Raw genomic sequence first — 20,478 nt, 5'->3', positions numbered from 1 at the left:
GAAACTATTACATTTTTACACACTTTTATATCTTAATTATATCTTTTAGCACATTTTTTCTTTTCATAATTTAGCCAAATAATACAACAAATTATTGTGAACTATTATGAATAAAATATTAGCTCATATGATTGTAACACTATGACACAAAACATTTCATTCCTTGTGTACCGTGTAAATAAGCCAAAAAAGTTTATTATTAATGACTTACATATACATTTATATTATCCATTTATAAATATGTTTAGTGTTGTTAAATATCCACGACAATTTAGCAATTATAATAATAATATTATAAGATAATCAAATAAAGTCAGTTCATGACCTGAATTTGCCCAACTATGGAGTTTTTCTTCACTGACGTGACAGCCGTATTCCAGGTCTCAAGAAGCGAGTCATCATTTCAGAGATGAACTACCCATCACACTGCAAACTGTAATCAAATTTATTATTACAGTTTGTGATCTTTTTATTTGGACAGAAGAAAGCAGGGTACAAAGTGAATCTGTCCAACCAGAATTTTAAATTTAAATTAAAGGAATTGATATTGCATTATAAAAGATTATGGTTTTAATTAAAAAAAATAATACTGTAATCCTGATTTGAATAGCGTTCAGCATTAGTGGGTCAATAAAACAATAAGTCACACATTAAGACTGAGGGAAATATGCCAGGAATTGAAAGTCAGTCAAGAAGAATCAAGCACTCGTGACTGTTCTTTGCCAAGAATTCAGGATTTACTACAGTGGGGAAAAAAAGTCTTAGGTCAGCCACCAATTGTGCAAGTTCTCCCACTGAAAAAAAGATGAGAGAGGCCTTTAATTTTCATCATAGGTATACCTCAACAATAAGAGACAAAGTAAGGAAAGAAAATCCAGAAAATCACATTGTAAGATTTTTTATGAATTAATTGGTAAATTTCTCTCTAAAATAAGTATTTGGTCACCTACAAACAAGCAAGATTTCTGGCTCTTACAGACCTGTAACAACTTCTTTAAGAGGCTCCTCTGTCCTCCACTTGTTACCTGTATTAATGGCATCAGTTTGAACTCGTTATCAGTATAAAAGACACCTGTCCACAACCTCAAACAGTCACACTTCAAAGTCCACAATGGCCAAGACCAAAGAGCTGTCAAAGGACACCAGAAACAAAATCGTAGACCTGCACCAGGCTGGGAAGACTGAATCTGCAATAGGTAAGCAGCTTGGTGTGAAGAAATCAACTGTGGGAGCAATTATTATAAAATGGAAGACATAAAAGACCACTAATAATCTCCCTCGATCTGGGGCTCCACGCAAGATCTCACCCCGTGGGGTCAAAAAGATCACAAGAACTGTGAGCAAAAATCCCAGAACCACACGGGGGACGTAGTGAATGACCTGCAGAGAGCTGGGACCAAAGTAACAAAGGCTACCATCAGTAACACACTGCGCCGCTAGGGACTCAAATCCTGCAGTGCCAGTCCATGTCCAGGCCTGTCTGAAGTTTGCTAGAGAGCATTTGGATGATCCAGAAGAGGATTGGGAGAATGCCATATGGTCAGATGAAACCAAAATAAAACTTTGTGTTTGGAGGTAAAAGAATGCTGAGTTGCATCCAAAGAACACCATACCTACTGTGAAGCATGGGGGTGGAAACCATGCTTGGGGCTGTCTTTTTGCAAAGGGACCAGGATGACTGATCCGTGTAAAGGAAAGAATGAATGGAGCCATGTATCGTGAAATTTTGAGTGAAAACATCCTTCCATCAGCAAGGGAATTGAAGATGAAACGTGGCTGGGTCTTTCAGCATGATAATGATCCCAAACACACCGCCCAAGGCAATGTAGGAGTGGCTTCGTGAGAAGCATTTCAAGGTCCTGGAGTGGCCTAGCCAGTCTCCAGATCTCAACCCCATAGGAAATTTTTGGAGGGAGTTGAAAGTCCGTGTCGCCCACCGACAGCCCCAAAACATCAACAATACCAGCAACAGTGTGAAAAACTTGTGAAGACTTACAGAAAACGTTTGACCCCTGTCATTGCCAACAAAGGGTATATAACAAAGAATTGAGATTATGGATAGTTTCCACCTTAATTTGCAAATAATTCTTTAAAAATCCTACAATGTGTTTTTCTGGATTTTTTTATTTATTTTGTCTCTCATAGTTGAGATATTTGCACAATTGGTGGCTGACTAAATACTTTTTTGCCACACTGTATGTCTACGAAACCCATGTTCCATATGCATTATTATGTGTGCTTTAAATGCATATGGAACGTATAACCTTATAATGCATAACCTTCCTGTTATAATTAAAGCACTGACTATTAAGGGAAAGGTAAAAAAAAAAAAAAAAAAGTATGACTAAGAGGTATTAAAAAAAGACAAACTCACAAGAAGGCATGTTTTCATAAAACATTTATTTACATCAATCACATTTAGAAAAAGGAACAGAGTTCACAAAGTTTCTTCTGCCAAGAAATGTTCCAAGAATTCATATCTGAAACCTGAGAGTTCATGTGGTACCACTGAACATTGTGTGTGTACATTTAATTACAAATAAAAATCTTTTCTTTGCAGGCGTGAAAAGATGCAGTGGTGATTGCACGAGACACGAAATTCAACCTTTCCACATCCTCATTATCCCAAGAACCTGATGCAAGAACAAGAATTTTTTTTTTTAAACCTCTTGTGTACCCCCTTTATCTCCAGCACCATCTAAAAATTCAGTAGGGAGAGTTAAGGAGCATGTGCTTCATGCTTTTGGTAAGGAGTCATGGCAGAATATAGCTTCGGAGGAATGAGTGGTAATAATAATACTCTTAAACTAAACAGTACATCATTAGCATGCAGTGCTTCAGGTGAATGCTTGTGTAATGCTAGGATGGACAGTCTGCCTTATTAAACAGAATAACCAGAGGCAGGAACGACACGTTAATGTGATGTTAAAAATCGGTTCCTGTTTTAGAAACAGAACAATAAAAACAATCAGGTACAAAAGTAAAGTTTTTTTTTTTTTTTTTAAGAGTTTACCAGAAAACATAAAAATAAAAAAAAATTAAATGTATAGATGGATTCTTTAAAATGATCTACATCCTCTATGCTGCATCCAACTTTGGTAGACATATTCAAGCAGATTATCTGAATATGGGTTATAAGCTTAAAGTCTAATGGTTCACAATGGCTTATGGTCTCTTCTGCCAGTATGTGATATTTATATTCTGGAAAGGATGAAGGGTTACAAAAAAAGGGGGACAAATGAAAAACATGCACCATTAAACAGTCTGACATTGTTCATAGTATTTTACTGTGTTATGCACAATAAAAACAAACAAACCAAAAAGATAGAAATTTGATACTGCCTGGGTTGGTAACAACAAAATGCAAACAAAATCTTAAATATTCAGTTGAATTTCGACCACAATTTACAACCATTTAAAACAATGACTGCTTCCACCAAGGGCCCATAAATTCTTTAAAAAATACAAACAAGATTTTTTTTTTATGGTTCAAATGCTTCATGTCCACTTTATGTGTCATGAACACTACATTGAACAAATAAAAAGACTAACCAGATTTTTTTTTAAAGATTCACGCATCTTCATGCGGGCTGAGAAATTTCTATTCTTCAACTTGCACAAAATGACAACATGACAAACAGGGCGAAAAAGAAAATCCAAAAATCAATCCAAATAGAAAGCAAAGATCTCCAAACCGACCCCTAGTTACATTTTAAAAGTCTATCAATAAATATTGTAGTTTAAAAAAAGACACTAATTGTTATTTAAAAAAAAACATATGTTAAAAACGAATTAAATTTTTCTCATCAACAGTTACTCAAAAAAGGATGACCACCAAAACCGAAAGGTCCCCCCGCTTAATTACACAATTCCTATTTCTTCACCATTTAGACGTAATGCATATATAAAACTGAGTGACAAAAATAGTATGTACATTTTTTAAATAAATAACATTTTGCTTTTATATTTTTTTGCTTAGTTTTAATAGTTTATATTTTATAGTTATAGCAATTATTGCCACACATTCGGGTGCCGTGGACCCACCCATGCACAAGAACACCAGAGATGACTGGGGTGCATTAGGCAGGCTGAAGCAGAATGTGCATATATATATATATATATATATATATATATATAGTGGTACTTAAATTTTTTCATAAATCTTAATGCACGTGGTAGAAATGAAATCTGGGAAGCTTGGGACGGAGCGTGGTGTTTATTCAGGCAGTGGTGGAAGCCGTGGAGGGGGTTCCGAGGGAAGAGGTGGAGGTTGCGGGTTTCCTCCTCTTGAGCTTGCGCCATATCTGTAGTCACCGTACTGGGAGTGATAGTTAAACATTTGGGGTTGTGCGGGCTGCACCCCCTGGGCGCTCAGCAACGAGTTCAGCATGTCAAATGTGTCCTGGAACTCGTTAGATTGACCACCTGAGCTGGCACCATGCCCGTTGGTGTCAGCCTTGTCCGCTTTGGAGTGTGCAAAGCTTCCCTGATTGTGTGAAAGCGCGAGAGAAGGCAGGACATCGACAGCTAGTGGGGGCAGCTGGTACGAATTCCTGGATGACTTGCTGACTTTAGTAGGGTGAGCGCTAGACGAGGGCTCAGACGAGTGATTTCGCTTTCGGGATGACGAAGAGGAGGATGAGCTTGTCCTTGTTGGGTCTGCTTTTTTGCTACTTGTGGAAGCACTCGCAGAACTGGAGTGTTTGTGTGCCGATGAAGACGATGATGAGCCGCTTCCTGAGGAGTGGTGATGGTGATGATTGTGGTGGTGGTGATGGTTAGACCGCTCTCTGTGCTTCTCTTTGTTCTTTCCGTCATCCCCTGGAGCGGATCGTCTCTCAGGAATACGAAGCTTTAATTTTAGGTCCTGCTCGGATCCTCGGCTGCTGTTTGGCAGACGCATTTTAATAGAGCTGCGATCCTGCCTCTCTTCGAGCGGGATCTTCAGGACGATGGGCTCGGAGGAACTCGAGCCAGCTTGCTGCTGGTGATGGTTATGGTGGTGCTTCTCCTTTCTTTGCTGGTTCATGAGGGCCTGGGCGGCTGTGGCGTACTCGCGCTTTACGGAGGCCTCCATGTTTTCCAGCTTCTTTTTCTGTGCAGCAAGCTCATCTGCGTGCTTCGCACGATACTCACTTAGGGATACTCGTGTGGGAGCAGGTGGTTCTGGTGGGTTAGGCACTTTAAAAACAGGCTGCTTGTCCTCTACAGGTGATGTGGGAGACTCGGGCGAGGAGGTTAAAGGGGCCGAGAGACTCATTAGGCCGGCTAGTGTGCTCTCAGAGGACGCCATGGAGATCATGTTCATCATGGTCTCCGTCTTGTCGCCCTCTTTCGGCTTCTTCGTTGTTTGACCCGATGCCTGAAAATCATAAAATGTGCAAAAATTAAAATATATAAAATTTATCATTCTGAATAGTTTTTTTTAGTCGTTTACATGACTTTAACAAAATAAACAAGCGTTAATCTCTACACAAGTGAAAGACTTACTTTCCAGTTTCGAATGCGTTTTAAACGGCTCGGGGTTTTCTCCAAGATCTGCAGGAACTCGTGTGTGAGCTCTGTGAAGCAGTTTTAATCAGAAATTAAGCCGGATTGATCAGATGAGATGCAGAAAAGTTTTGAGTGACATCAAGTTAATGACAAATCGAACAGCGGTGGCTATTCATCTTTTTTTCATATTTTCTTTTTTGCATCAATTATAATTTTACAGAATAAGAAAATATACCCTACTCCTACTAGGCTTCAAAGAAGCTATGTGCAATTTACATACCATCCAGCAGCTCGAGGGTGACTTTTCGGTCGACGTACTCCCACCAGTGTTTACCATCAGTAGAGACAGGGATTTCCCAGTTAGACCACTTGCAGGCCAAATGAATGCACACACACGCAACCACGGGTGGACTGTACTGCAGGCAGAACGTGGTCAGGTGCAGGCTGAATTGACATGTTCCAGACAACAGAAAGAGAAAAAGAGTGAAAAAGTGAAGGAGAAAGCATTTTAAAACACTGAGCTTAAAATATAATATACACAAATATGGTATAATCAGATACAAAAACCAAAGAAAATATTGTTAGCAGTAAAAAGCGTTTTGGTAAAAAAAATTAAAAAAAAAATTCACACCTGTTTGTTGCCATAAAATATGACGTCTGGGCCAGATCCTTACTCGCTGGAACAAACAAAACATGCAAGGACATCCCCAAATGAAATAGGCCACTCATGCCAGACAGCATTCCAGCATTCATATAATAATTTAAAAAAAAAAAAACGATATGGCACTTACCTCGTACGAGCTGTGTACACTTGACGACATGCGTGTGAGGATGGTCGATGGTGATGTCAAAAGCTGAAGTAACAAATGAAGAGGAGAAATAAAGAGGAGATAGTGAGTATAATGGTCATATTCACAAACATGTTAAACAGCTCAATAAATCAATACAATATCAAATAAATTCACTTCCATAAGAAAAAAAAAAGAAAAAAATAAACTTCAGCCCGGTTTGGACCATTTGAAGCCGCGCTTTTTACTGATTGTATTACGTGATTAACTCTTCAGATGAGTGATCCTAGATAGGACAAATATAGATGAGTGAGTTATGGACAGAGAATTTCCTCAGAAAATTCATCAAATTCACTGTATTGTTTTTGAGCTGCACTTTTGTAAATTTCACTTGTAACCTTAAAGAGAAAACAACGCAAAAATAAAAAAATTAAATAACGATATTATAAAAATGTGCGTAAAACCAACGCAAACATCACAACGACACGAAATGGAACGGCTCAAATATCCTCTGATGGTACAAAAAGGAAACAAACATTACAGAGTTGATATGGAAAAAAGAGGAAGAACTGGAAAAAAAAATAGGTAAAGAGTTACAACAATGATTGTTTATGAGGAGCTTTAGGAAACTGCTCCGTCTGAGCCCCGAGAGCATCCCCTGTGGGTGGGAGAAAAGGGGATTATTTTCTCTCTCTCTCTCTCCCCACTCTACCATGATGGTGGTGGTGTTGGTGACTCATAGACCCACTTTTGCCAGTTCCAAACTTACCGAGGGTCTGGAGTATAATGCTCTCAAGCATGACCAGGTCTTGGGATTGTTGCAGGTAAGTCTGAGATCGAGAGGACAGGCAGGTTACTCACAGGGTCTTATGCACTCATATCACTCTCTCTCTCTCACAAGTACCCTGTTAGCAGCCAATCAAAACTTCACAAGAACTATTAGCTCCCTCAATACAGATTTACACATATATACATACTTACACATTCACAAGCACAAATATGTTAATATATGAGCAAACAAGCACACATTCATGCTGTATAACATGTACAGCATTATATAAAAGCTTTGTGGCAGGATTTGTCACCAAGAATATAAAAACTCCTGTTTAAAAAAAAAAAAGAAAAAAAAAAAAAGAATATATATATATATATATATATATGTACTAAATAGACCTCATTTAGCAAGCTTTTAGTAGCATAAAGTGCGAAAACAAACCACTGACTAAATATTGCAGCACGCAATAGTTCCATGCTATTTAATTTTTCTTTTACCTCCCCCCCTCCCCCTCTTAACATTTGTTTTACCTTGATTTTACTAAAAAGGTAACTAATTACATTTGCACATGCAACTGAAATTACTCAACCATTCTAAAACTTTCACTTTGGCTGAAATTTCTGTGCACACAATTTTTTACGAGTGTACTGGTTCATATCCAGCTTAATAAATGAGGCCCGGTAGAGTCATGTGTAGGTTTTAGATACAAAAACCTTAGATGCATCAAGATTAGGGCTGTACCAATCACAAACAAAAAAAAACAAAAAAACATCAACAACAGTATCTTTTCTTCTAGTTTCCTGCTTCCTTGAGAAACGCAAAAATAAACAAGCAAAAAAAAAAAAAAAAAAGGGTCCGAGTGACTATTACAATATCGATGTTATGTTGTACATAATCACAAAACACAAAATACCAAGGGCGTTCGAGTCAAAATGGGATATTTGGATTGTGCAGATTAACAGGACTGTTAAAACTTCCTTTACTCCTCTATATAATACCATGCTACACCAGTGCAATTGTAAGGTTAGGTAGATTGGTAAGGTAGATTTCCCGTTATCCCAGTGCCATGACCAGACTGCCTGCTTCATGACTGAAACGCTAGCCCCCCCATGAACTCCTTTAATGTGTGAATTTAGAACAGAGAATCCTTAAAGCAGCTCTCTCCCTGTGAATTTTGCTTATAACCTTAAACAGCAAAAAAAAAATGACAAAAAAAGAATCAATAAAAAGTTTACAACAACCCAAAAGAGAATGGCTCAAAAATCCCACACAAACACTGCCAAGTTGACACGAGGAGAAAAAAGTAAGAACGGAAAAAGGTGAGAGTTACAACAATGGCTGTTTATGAGGAGCTTTGGGAAATGCTCTGTCTGACTCCTGGGACTCAGCTGTGGCTGGAGGAAAAGGGGATTATTCACTCTTCATGTTGACTCATAGACATACTTTTGCCAGAAACTCCTTTAATAGCCCAAACATGTGGAAATGGCTTTGATTGAGGTTGGGACCGTACAGGGGATGTGGCAATAACTCCCAGCTGAGCTCTTGTGATGTCTAAGTGGTGATGGTGATAAATTGTTTGTACAGTTCTTACAGACAGATGGGTCTCTTCCACAATTTGTCAACGGGTTATTCATCTATTTTCAAGGAAAGCACTTTCCAGTCAATAAATGTACTGTCAATGTTCCAGTCAATGACTGTAGTGCACTCCCATCTACATCAGGTAGGAAGGTCATTCACGGATATGAATGGCACAAATTCTTTAAAACGTTTGTGCCATTCAGACCTTGTAGTGCCAGTAGTCCCATCACCGTACTGTGCTTGAAGTCCTCTGTAAATGTCAATTTGTCCCAACAATGACTGTAGTGCACTCCCATCTACATCAGGTAGGATTGTCATTCATGGACGTGAATGGCACATAATAATTAAAACGCTTGTGGTATTCCGACCTTGTACTGTGCCAAGAGTCCCATCACCGTACTGTGCTTAAAGTCCTCTGTAATTGTCAATCTGTTTTACGCCTTCGATCACAAGACAAGTCCCGGTTTGACTTGAACGCCCCACAGGTATCTTTTCACATAACAGGAATACGTGTCAAATCACTTAACAAGCACGAACAGCACTAAGATTTGATGTCGGATCAGTACATCCCTAATCGAGAGGTAAAAGATTCCCACTTGTACATCAACCACAGAGAAAATGTCCCAAACATGCCAGCCATAATACTCTCATAACTCTCCACGCCAATACTTACATCACTCCTCGAGTCAAGAGGAGTCTCCTGAGGATTTAAACAGGCATGGGCAACCTTAATCACATGCTCCAGCTTACGTGGCTGCTCTTCAACCTTCGCTGCTAGGAAAAGGGCAGCAGGGGCAATTACCTGGGACAGGGAAAAAAAAGAGACAGATGAAGTTTTCGTCAACACGACTTAAAAGACAAAGGTGACAGACTCCGACTTACATTTCGATGGAAGCGGGTGAAAGACTGGATCATGTAGAAGCGATGCATATACGCGATGGCGGTGTTGATGGTCAGCTGGGATCTGAGAATTTTTTGAGTTAAGGGTTACGAAATGAGACATGCAGTCACATCAACACACATGGATATGCTTGGTGACGCTTATTAACGTGAAGGCCTTTCAGGAGAAAAAAAAGAAGAAACAAGGCAGGTGATAATGTGAAACTGTATTAACACAGCATTAAGGGAAAAGAAGGTAAACAAAGCAGTGATTATCGAAAGTGAAATTGATGCTCATGCTAGTCACGTTAGCGAGAAAGAGCACGCGAAACGCAAACCATACACAACGTTAGTAATTATTAGAAATTGGACAAACACGGTCGCTTAGAATTTGGTACGTTTACAAAATAAATAATGTGTGTTTTGACTTGCTGAAGGGAATACAGTTTCCAGTTTTTAGCATATTCGACTTGCTAGCTGCTAAGCTCACGAGCTAACCTCTAAAACAAAAACAACTTAACACGCTAAGCAGAAGGTCAGGTACGTACCAAAATTTGTTTGTTAAAATGAAATAAACGGACACCGTTAAATTATTGACTTAGGTAAAGATAAAACACAAAAATTACTGTTTTACTTCAGTGAATTTGCGCTGTTTGACGCGGTGAGGCCTACACACCATAAACAAGCCTCAGCCCGGCTAGCATTCGCTAACAACACCGGGAGAACTCGATGTACGTAATTGCGTAATTTTGTCATTTCTAAAACATTTTAAAGATATTTATAAAACGTATCACGCGCTACTGATATCCAGAACCAAACCCAAACACAAAGTACCCGGTTTCCAGTTTAGTATTTTTTTTACTTAGCAGGCTAAGGTACCTAGCAACGCTAGCAAGCCTGTTTTCGAAGCTTCAGGAGAAAAAGGATACACATTGAGGCGCTGTCCCATATCCTGCAGAAGATTAGCAGCCTGTTGTCTGTATGATAACTCTTTATCAGGATCAAGTCCCGCTCTCCGCGACGGACTGTTTTCGATCTGCTCCCGGGTAAAGTACCATTTATTCTTCTTTCCCGATCGAGAAATTTGCGGAGCCGCCATTACTAAGAACGAGACTATTTTTAAAAAAAATCTTACTGCGTCACAGGAAATGCGTCAGTTCTACCCCGGTAAAGAGAGCGCGCCACTTCCGGTAGGATACAAAACAAAATGTTTGGTTTGTATAGAAGAAAAATGCGCTGGAACAAAATATATAAACATGTCGTTTTTCATTTTTCTTTTTCATTGTGTTTGTTTTAAAATGGCCCGAGATGGAAACAGAGCTGTTACGATTACTAAGACCCGAGGTATAAGCAATATATAAAGTGTCTTAAATTATTGTTATTTGCTAAACATAGATCTGTCTTTATATGTTGCCTCGTTTCCACATCACGTGATTACTTGATTAGTACGGCCACTATAGATTATAGACCTGCTTTACATTGTTGCATTACCTTGTTTACGTCAAAGTGTTATGACCTTAGCGAGGGATTTAAATCAGACAGCTCTTTGCCTTTCTTTACTTCACAACGCCACCTCATTTCTCATATACTATTACTGTCTGAGCTAGTACTCAATTGTGTTGTTTTGTGTTAAACGTAAGAAAAAGCAGGAAACATATGCAAGAGAAGCTAGATATGGTAGCACAGCTCCAACAACAAGAGAAAGTACAAGGCAATGTTAAAGAGTCCTTCAGAATGGGCATTTAATGTTGTTTTTGAGAAAAACTGGACTGGAAATTCTGTTTTAAAGAACAGGAAAACTGAGGACAGAGAGATGTATAGGTGGCGGTGATGCAACCTCCAAAACTATGACTAGATGCTGCGTAGTACTGAGAGGAAACCTGTTGAGAAGAAAGAGTTTTTGTGTGTGGAAGTACCAATAAAGCAGATGATGTCAAGACAAGATCAGGAAGGGTGCATTAGACAGTTTTAAGAAAACCTGGTCTTTAAGAGGCTGGGAAGATGAGAAAGAATGAGAGACCTACAGTTGGCCATAATGTAACCAACCTACTTGATTCCAACTTCCGTTAAACAACAAAGAAGAAGACGAAGAAGTACCCTCTTACTGAGTCCACAGGATTTAACAGGGTAAGTTGCAGCCAGGTGGTGCTATTCATCAGCCCCTGACTAATAATTCATCTTAAGATGTGGAGACATCTATAAGATTTTGGCAGTTTGATTGTCTGGATCATTCAGGTGTGTGTTAACTCCGTGTCAAGAGGGAAAGACTTAAGCAATGGTTGCAATGGAGAAGCAGTTTTTGCTGCACATCAATCTAGAAAGAGTTATAAAACCATTTTGAGTTCAATGTTCTACAGTGAGAAAGATTGTTAACAAGTGGAAAGCATTTAAGACAGAGCAACCATCAGACCCTAGAGGCCTCACTGAGCATGTTAAATGTTAAAGACCATGGCAGCACAATGAGAAGAAGCCTGACCAATAGGGTTAGGGTGTTGCCTGGAGAAAGTCTTTTTTAAAAAAAGAACATGGAAGCTTGTTTAAAATTAGTCACGCAACAGGACAATGACCTGAATGCAAACCACGTGATTGATTCATGTGTGTATGAATCAAGGTTTTGGAATAGTCAAAATAGCCTGATGGTATTGGCCACAAATAAATAATAGCACATTGAAAAAGGTATATGTTGTAGTGGTGGAGTGTCAAGGAAGAAAGAGTTTTATCGGCTTAATAAGGAAGACAGGAATAGAAGATGAATTGAACTCAAAGGAACATGAGGGGGGGCAAGACCAGAAGGTGGTGGTAATGCAACATAGTGGATGCCAATTGCCAGTAAACAAGAATAAGACGAATCAAGAAGAAAGTTATGTGTATTTGTTCGTCTGAGATTGTATTTGTCTAAAACTGAGACCTGCTTTTATAATATGATTTTACACAAAAACAAATAGGGATAAAAAAACAGGGGGTGGGGGGGTTTTAACTTTTACACATGACTATGTCATAGCATCACCTAGTTTAGTGTCATAGCCTCCTGGTAAAAATTAAAAATAATTTTAAAGAGAATTATTTTATTTGTTTCAGAATGATCAGAAGTCTGCCGAAAGAAGTTCAATCACTGTTGCGCTCCGGAGTCGCCGTTTTTTTGTTGCAGCAATGCGTGGAAGAGCTTCTGCTGAACAGCATAGATGCTGGAGCAACATGTGTGGCCGTGAAGATAGACATAGACGCCTGCAAAATTCAGGTCATAGACAACGGCTCAGGCATGGACCGGGAGAACATGGAAAGGGTTGGGACCAGGTATTGCACAAGCAAATGCAGTTCTATTCATGATTTGAATAACCTTTGCTTCTATGGGTACAGAGGAGAAGCGATTGCCAGCATGGCCACCATGGCAACTCTGGTGGAAATCACCTCAAGACCCAAGATGTCTGTGAAAACGTTTGTTAAAAGCTTTCACGAAGGTGAGGCGTCGGATGTGACTGAGGCACAGACCACTCGCCCTTCGGCTGGGACAACTGTGCTTATTAGTAACTTCTTTCACAACATGCCGGTCAGGAGAAAAAGGATGGACTCTGTGCTGGAGGTTGAGCGCGTTCGACAGAGAGTCGAGGCCATATCGCTGATGCATCCGTCTGTGTCGTTTACTGTCAAAAAAGATTGTTCAGACACTCTTCTGGTACAGCTTCCCAAAGCCAGGAATACTTACTACAGATTTGTACAGATACACGGACTGAATAGAGCCCAAAAGCTCAGAGAGGTAAATTACAGGTATGGACAGTTTGAAATGACTGGGCACGTTGGCCGAGAGGGACACTACAACAGCAGTCTGCAGTTCCTCTTTGTGAATGGGCGACTTCTCCTTAAAACACGTCTTCACAAACTACTCGGCTGTCTCCTCAGACGACTGAGTAGTGTCCAAACCAGCAGTCCGAACTTCTCAGCTGTTATGTCAAGTCCTAAACAAAAAGGCGGTGCTGATTTACACGGAGCTTACATCATTAACATCAAGTGTCCCTATTCGGAGTATGACGTATGCCTGGAGCCAGCGAAGACCCTTATAGAGTTCAAAGACTGGGATAGTGTTCTCTTGTGCATCGAGGAAGGAATAAAAGTATTCCTTACAAAGGAGAACTTGATATCAGAGTGTGCTATGAGTGACGTACAAAACCTGGAGAATGAGGAAAGTGTTCCAGGACCAAATGTAAGCACTGAAGACAAGACAGACGTGGAACAACATGATGAGTTACCTGAACCAGGGCTAGCAAATACAAAGTCAAAAACAAATTCGTATTCAGATCCTGAAAAAGAAGCCGTAGACGCCGATGCTGGTAAAGATCTACCCGGGAAAGTTCCTGAAAATAATCAAAACGCACAGTGCACTGATAGGAACGACGACACTTCGGCACTTTGTGTAAGCAGCAATAAATTGACACATTGTGAAAATTCCAAGATTGCTATCGTCGACCATAAAGCGGCCTACGACAGTTTGAGCAAACTTGCTGAACCGAGTTTTAGCGGTGCGCCGAAGAGAAAGCTGACATTACGTCAAGCTGGGAATCCTTCAGACGGCTGTGACTACGGGCCAAAGATCGCCAGGGTCACGCCCCGTCACAAATTAACACTCTCTTTTGAAACAGGATCGCTTGACAAATTCAAAAGGATGTTTGGAAAGGAGGCTGAAATTAAACCTCAAACACAAATCTCTGACATTTTATGTCCGACAGATTCTTTTGACCATTCTGGTTTGTGCTCAAGCAGTAATTTAGACTGTTCCGACACTATGCTGGTAAAAGATATTAGTGTAGATCGCTCTTTATTCAAGGAGAAGTCTGTCTTCCAGGAGTCTCAGTTTTCCAGGAACAGGATATCATTAGCAACAAAGCTGTCTCGCAAGGTTGAACACAAAGATATGCATGCCAATGCCACATTGTTTAACCCTGTACCACAAGATACAGGCTCTATAGAGACATTTCCCAGTTTTCTATCAGTGGTAATGAACAATGACGCTTTTTCAAAGAACTCCGTCGTTACAACTGAGCTGCATGAGCGTGAGGATGACCGTTCAGATGAACCCACATTCACTGCTCCCGAAGGACAAGAAAAGTCAACAAGCACCTCTACCTCCACTACAGAAGACACTGAGCTCACCGAAAATACGACTTCCCTTGAGCCCGATATGCCACAAGGTCAAATAGTTGACCTCGCATCACAACATGACCTATCGCCCTGTAAAAAAACAGGAAATGAAGAACAGACCGCAAATGAAAGCCGGGGCCACGAGATTGTTCAGACGGAGCCTGTACAGAGTGATTGGCTGACACATTACGACGATTCATTGGGAAAGTTGTTCTACATCAATCAAGTCACAGGACTCAGTAAATATGAGAATCCATCACTGAATGACACTCAAGTACCGTGCTCTACGAACCTCACTAACATAGCAGTCAGTGTTGTTTCAAAGAGAGGTAGGTATTGTAGGATGCACAACTCCTTGTGTGTTGCAAAATACTCATTAATACACAAATGCTTCTCTTTTTATTTTTTATTCCAAGCCTATTGTGTACTTTCAAGAATAGAGTGAAGTGAAACTAGTTACCTGTAAGTCATGTTTTTCTGCCTTTAGGATTTGAGTACAGATGCTACCCTTTTCAGACAGACCTTATATTGCCCTTTCTTCCCAAACCTAGAGCAGAGAGAGTCCATAGCACAAGCATAGAATGTGGAGGTAATGCATGTCACAGGGCAGTGTAGGCATAAAAGCAATCAGTGTTTGGTGTCTACTGATTATATTATCATTTTTCTCACACATCATGTTAAAGGTCCTACTTCCCTCTCGACTCTTTACTCTGAGTGGAATAACCCTGTCTTTGTACGACCACCTCAGGTAAGAAATCCAGGCTGTATTTGAAGTGCACAAAATTTTGTCAAAATCTAAAAAATGCAGTCACACACTAAATATTTTATTTACCCAACCTAAACTTTGATTACAATTTTCTGCTGGCTAAATTCATGATTCCTTATGCTACCAGAACCACTCTTTCCAAAATGAGGAATATGGTCGTGTCACCATCAAGGAAGAAAAAACCAATAGTATAGTACATTCAGGTTGTCAGCTGACTTTATTTTATTGCCACATGACGATCCTGAGCATAGACCTAATTAACTGAAGCAACCCCCAGATTATAATACTGCCTCCAGAGGCTTTTACAGTGGCCACTATGTATGATGGGTACGTCGTTTCTTGCGGCTTTCCTTCTTACCCTGGCACACCCAGCAGTCTAAAATAGGGTTAATCTGAACTCATCAGACCACATGACATTTTCTAATTTATAGAAAGTCCAATCTTTATGCTCCCTAGCAAACTGGTGCTTTTTTCAAACAAAAGAAACAAGTGATTTCTTATTGACACACAGCTGTTTAGTGACAATCCTGTGAGTTCTCTTTGCATCTTGTGGGTGAACATTCTCCTACTCTCACTATCAAACATATCTGTGATTTCTACTGTTTATTATTTTTAAAAAAAAATGCAACTTCACTAAGCAATCAAGTGATCTCTAATCATGCTCATTCATGATATTTCATTACAAATCTTGCAGGTCCGAATAATGTGTTGGGCAGTAACCCAGTTCCAGTAATTCTAATAATTTATTTGCTCCATGTAGGCCAGTAGTTTGACTTTTCTAAAACAGTGACTTTCTGTGTATAGTACGTGTGCAACCGAGCCAAGATTTCATTGTGCACAGCAACTGACATTTAAATTGTTGCGACCCCATTCTGTGTTAGTTAGGGTTGACATTTTTAAATGAAAAAAAAAAAAAGTCATCTGAGCAAGTAAAAACATCTTGATTAAATTTGAATTGTTAAAATATTTCCTGTTATAAGATTAAAGTAATGCAAATATAATAAGGATCAGTTATACAGTATGTCTGAGTAAGCTAATATCTGACACTGATCTTGGTGTAAGTTACATAAAGGTGGAAGGGAAAGGAAGGAAAATTGTTCATCTTTTTTTTTAAACAGTCAAAGCTTGTACTCTGTTCTGTAAAATGTCACTGCTGATATTACATTATCAGATAATATGTCAGTGTTTTGTGCTTTTAAAGGTTGCCGTTGATGTGACAAGTTGCCAAGCCGAAGGCCTTGCTGTAAAAATCCATAACATTATCTTCCCCTATCGCTTCACTAAGGAAATGATCCACTCAATGAAGGCAGGCCTGACTTTTCCTTACCCTTTTAAGCAACGTTCAGGTAAAATGAATCACTTCTCGAGCAGAATCCCAAGTCATGCTTTAAATTGCTTGGTTGTTTTTTTTTTGCCTTAGGTCATTCATCAAGTAGACAAGAAATTTCTTGCCTGTCTCATCAATACCACAGAGTCCAGTGAAAATGAGGGTATGATATATATATATATATACATTAATTAGATGCCCTTTATTTGGTTTAAGGTAAGCTATTGTAACTGTATAAATTATATTTAATTTGCTTTTTCAGAAAACCTTCTTGTACTCGTTGATCAACATGCAGCTCACGAAAGGGTTCGCTTAGAGGCGCTTGTAAACGGTAAATCCAACAGATATACCATATGTGCCTGCTCTTCATTCACAAATAAAAAAGAATGATAATAAATTCAGGTGCCTGTAGGTTGCGTACAGCTGTTCGGTCTCCAGCCAGGCTAAAGTTGGTATGTCTCTCTTAAGAAATGCAAATTTATGTGTTTGGGTGTGTGGTGCTTTCTGTTTGATCCAGAGTCTTATGAGGATGACTCGGACACACCAGGTAAAAAAAGACTCTGTGCATCGCGTGTAAGTCCTCCCCTGGAGATCCATATGACTGAAGAAGAGATCAGACTGCTGAGGTGAGTTGTGAAAAAAGAAATTCAAGGAATTCTCTCTCAGTATTTCTGAAATTCTGAATCAAAGTAGTGAAGATGTTGATGCACACAATATACTTAAAGTACCAGCATGCTATGCAGGTATGCTTTGGCATGCTGAGTCAAACTAGGACTTTTGATCAGAAAGAGAGAAAAACAAATTCCCTTTATTTCTCCATATAATCCCCTGCTACAACAATGCACCTATCCCAATATTTCACTAGAGTTTTGATACCATCAAGGCAGAATGTTTTCTCCGATCAAACTGTCTGGTGCCAGGGGTAGCTCAGTGGTTAAAGCATTGGACTACGGTTCGGAAGATCCCAGGTTCAAACCCCACAGCCACCGAGTTGCCGCTGTTGGGCTCTTGAGCAAGGCCCTTAACCCTCAACTGCTCAGATGTATAAGGAGATAAAAATGTAAGTCGCTCTGGATAAGAGCGTCAGCCAAATGCCTAAATGTCAATGTCAATGTCTGTTTCATGTCTAAAACACTGGCCTCCCAGGCACTCCTATAATGACCCAAACATGCTGAAACGACTACGAGTAAGGTCAGGACTTTGCAGATGTGGCAATAACTCCTAGATGAGTTCCACTAATGTGAATACAATGTGATAAACTGTACAATTCCCATCGGTCTTCCTATACGAATTATGCTCGTAATCCAAGGTTCCACTGTAGTACAAAAGCATTGTGTGTAATGTAAGGAGAAAAGAAAATCCACTCAGAATTTCATTAATAATACTTTTTTTGTCATAAAAGTTAACTTGTTAATAATGAAGATTATTTTTCCAAACATTCAGAGTAGATTTTTCCATGAATGTTAGTCTTGAATGCAGTTGAAAAAAAAGCACTTTGTTTAAAATGTTAGCCACAGTTCAAATAAATATGTGCACTTCGATTCTGCAGGTTGTATCAGCTTTCACTAAGAGACCTTGCTCTAGAAATAAGCTTTCCTCAGACAGAACAGTCGTATGTGCTTGTGGAGAAACTCCCAGCGTGTTTTGTAGAGAAAGAGAACACAGAAAAGCGACGTGGCCGACGAAGTGTAATCAAGTCTATTACAGAGGTCAGAATCATGCTCTTAGAAAGCTTTGTGTTTTCTATATAGATATTTAAAATTTTAAATAAGAAGTAATTAGTTTTTCTTTATCTTGTGTCTTCTAATTAGGAATACATAAGAGAGCACATTGAGGTGAGTCCTGAGGTTTGCACAGAACCCTGCACGCTTGCTTTTTGTCTGTAATAAAGATTTTTTTTAATTACCTTTCTTCTCAGTATTAATGGCACCCTTTTAAAATTGAGCGCTGGAATGAGATTTTAGGCCTAAACATTTTGGGTTGCTTTGTACACTTATTTTAACACTGTTATCATTGAGCATTAAGTGAAAGAAGAGTAAGTAAAGTTTTAGACTTTTAAATCATAGAACTTGTGCTAAATGATATTTTAAACTGATTAGTAGGGATGGAAATCAGTCCTCCTGATAGAAAAGTTCTGTTAGTATCATGATTTTATAAATATCTTGATTCAATATAAATTAGGGCTGTCAACATTGACGTGTTACCCCATAAAATTTTTTTACACATTACTATTTTTTTACGGAAATTAATCATATGACCAGGTTTGACCCTAATGGCTTACTATAATCGCAGCGCAGTTACCAGGCTATGTTTGATAATGGCACATTTGTTGCAGATAATAGGATGACCGATGAAGCATCATCAGGTGTGCTAAACTGCAAGTTTCATTATAGAAATCTTCGAGATAAAAGTTTAAATAAAACCAAACTTGTGTGTTTAAAGGGAATTGTTTTTACAGTCTTAAATTTTTACAGGTTAAATCTAAGACATGGGAGTGGTGGCTCAGGTGGCTAACGCTTTTTGACCATCTCTAATACTCCTATCCGTTGCCTGACTTGCCATTGTAATGTATGATAAACCAATTAACATGTGCGTAACTTTATATTTCATTAGATTCTCATTTGTTTCAGGCTGTGCAGTCGACAGGAAGAGTAAAAGCCACTTTGCCTTTAACAGTCCACAATGTCCTTGCTTCACAAGCATGTCATGGTCAGTATCTTGACTAAAACTTGCCTACATTTCACAGTGATGTGTCCTACCAGCAGAAACCAAAGAGTTGTGTGCCTTTTTATTATGATTTGTTTAATAATTTCTTTTGATATCGTATCCCAACAGGAGCAATTAAGTTTAATGATGAGCTGAATAAAGAGGAGTGCTGCAGTCTGGTGGCGTCCCTCTCGTCCTGTCAGCTGCCTTTCCAGTGTGCTCATGGACGGCCCTCCATTCTTCCTCTAGCCGATCTTCTCCACTTAGAGGAGGAAAAGGTGCCTCTCGTGCCTTAGATATATCTATCAAATTTCTTGAATGATTTATTACTCATTCTTGTCTTACTTATCATATTTCATTTATTTGCAGGACGTTCCCAAACCCAATCTCAGAAAATTGAGAAGAATGTACAAGGCATGGCAACTTTATGACAAGAATTGATTTGAGCAACAAACAAAAAAAATCTATTTCACAGAGAAAACAACATGGACTTTAAAGATTTTAATTAAATTATTTATTTTTATATACATATAATTCTGTTTCTTTATTTTTGTCATGTGTGATATATTTATTCCATTCATTCATCTTCTATACCACTTATCCACTTATACTAGGGTCATGGGGTCCTGTACAACTCTATACTACTGTCGGTGGGGTGCCAGTCCATCTCAAGGCAGGCACACACACACACAACTGGCAATTTATGGGCGACAATTAACCTAAACTCTATGTCTTTGTACTATGGGGATACCTGGAGGATGCCCACCATCCGCTGGGAGAACTTGCACAAAGACAAAAGGCAGGAAAACCTTCGCCACTGGAAGTATTATTTATATAAATAAAAGTAAGGTTTTGTCTGTACATTGGTCAGAACTCACTCTTTCAATAATGTCTTTGTGTTTCATACACTGAATGACCCAAAACCACTTTTCTTTCTGTATGAATAATATATTTGTCCAGCCAGATTTTGTCACAGCATCATGCAAAACTGGCTGGATAGGATTTAATTAAACTTTGGCAGTACATAGATATG

The 20,478-nt window shown here is 39.1% G+C and overlaps 2 protein-coding genes across 6 annotated transcripts; one reads left to right on the top strand and one right to left on the bottom strand.

Moving 5' to 3' along the window:
• Nucleotides 1-2,381: 2,381 nt before the first annotated feature.
• Nucleotides 2,382-10,654, bottom strand: ccnt1 (cyclin T1). 2 transcript variants are annotated; one of them, XM_053483284.1, is made up of 9 exons: nt 10,443-10,648; nt 9,517-9,598; nt 9,308-9,436; nt 7,051-7,111; nt 6,285-6,347; nt 6,125-6,170; nt 5,774-5,937; nt 5,491-5,561; nt 2,382-5,362 (listed from the first exon to the last, which is right to left on the bottom strand). In XM_053483284.1, exons 1-9 carry the CDS (start codon nt 10,610-10,612, stop codon nt 4,217-4,219), a joined length of 1,932 nt encoding a protein of 643 aa, XP_053339259.1. In that variant the 5' UTR covers nt 10,613-10,648; the 3' UTR covers nt 2,382-4,216. The 2 variants fall into 2 exon arrangements, with proteins under 2 accessions (XP_053339259.1, XP_053339258.1); XM_053483283.1 differs by having other exon boundaries at nt 6,125-6,347; nt 10,443-10,654.
• A 48-nt stretch (nt 10,655-10,702) lies between these two features.
• mlh3 (mutL homolog 3 (E. coli)) lies at nt 10,703-19,972 on the top strand. 4 transcript variants are annotated; one of them, XM_053483279.1, is made up of 14 exons: nt 10,707-10,857; nt 11,308-11,640; nt 12,592-14,975; nt 15,134-15,235; nt 15,330-15,394; nt 16,614-16,718; nt 16,833-16,902; nt 17,002-17,070; nt 17,257-17,365; nt 18,289-18,448; nt 18,551-18,574; nt 19,370-19,448; nt 19,575-19,723; nt 19,815-19,972. In XM_053483279.1, exons 3-14 carry the CDS (start codon nt 12,593-12,595, stop codon nt 19,884-19,886), a joined length of 3,387 nt encoding a protein of 1,128 aa, XP_053339254.1. In that variant the 5' UTR covers nt 10,707-10,857; nt 11,308-11,640; nt 12,592; the 3' UTR covers nt 19,887-19,972. The 4 variants fall into 4 exon arrangements, with proteins under 4 accessions (XP_053339255.1, XP_053339256.1, XP_053339254.1 ...); XM_053483280.1 differs by lacking the exon at nt 11,308-11,640 and having other exon boundaries at nt 10,703-10,857; XM_053483282.1 differs by having other exon boundaries at nt 10,711-11,640; nt 12,592-12,807; nt 15,198-15,235.
• Nucleotides 19,973-20,478: the final 506 nt, after the last annotated feature.

The sequence above is a fragment of the Clarias gariepinus genome, chromosome 22, assembly GCF_024256425.1.
Source record: "Clarias gariepinus isolate MV-2021 ecotype Netherlands chromosome 22, CGAR_prim_01v2, whole genome shotgun sequence".
Lineage (NCBI taxonomy): Eukaryota > Metazoa > Chordata > Actinopteri > Siluriformes > Clariidae > Clarias > Clarias gariepinus.
Note: the sequence above shows the minus strand (reverse complement) of the source record. Positions and strands in the feature narration are given on the sequence as shown.

Coding starts and splice junctions, on each gene's coding strand:
- ccnt1 (XM_053483283.1), bottom strand. CDS start 10,612: ATGGCGGCTCCGCAAATTTCTCGATCGGGAAAGAAGAATAAATGGTAC. Junction 9,599..10,442: donor ATGGGACAGCGCCTCAATGT/GTATCCTTTTTC, acceptor AAAAATTCTCAG/ATCCCAGCTGACCATCAACA. Junction 7,112..9,307: donor CTCTTGACTCGAGGAGTGAT/GTAAGTATTGGC, acceptor TCTCGATCTCAG/ACTTACCTGCAACAATCCCA.
- mlh3 (XM_053483280.1), top strand. CDS start 12,593: ATGATCAGAAGTCTGCCGAAAGAAGTTCAATCACTGTTGCGCTCCGGA. Junction 17,071..17,256: donor CTTAGAGGCGCTTGTAAACG/GTAAATCCAACA, acceptor TGTTTGATCCAG/AGTCTTATGAGGATGACTCG. Junction 19,449..19,574: donor TGCTTCACAAGCATGTCATG/GTCAGTATCTTG, acceptor GTATCCCAACAG/GAGCAATTAAGTTTAATGAT.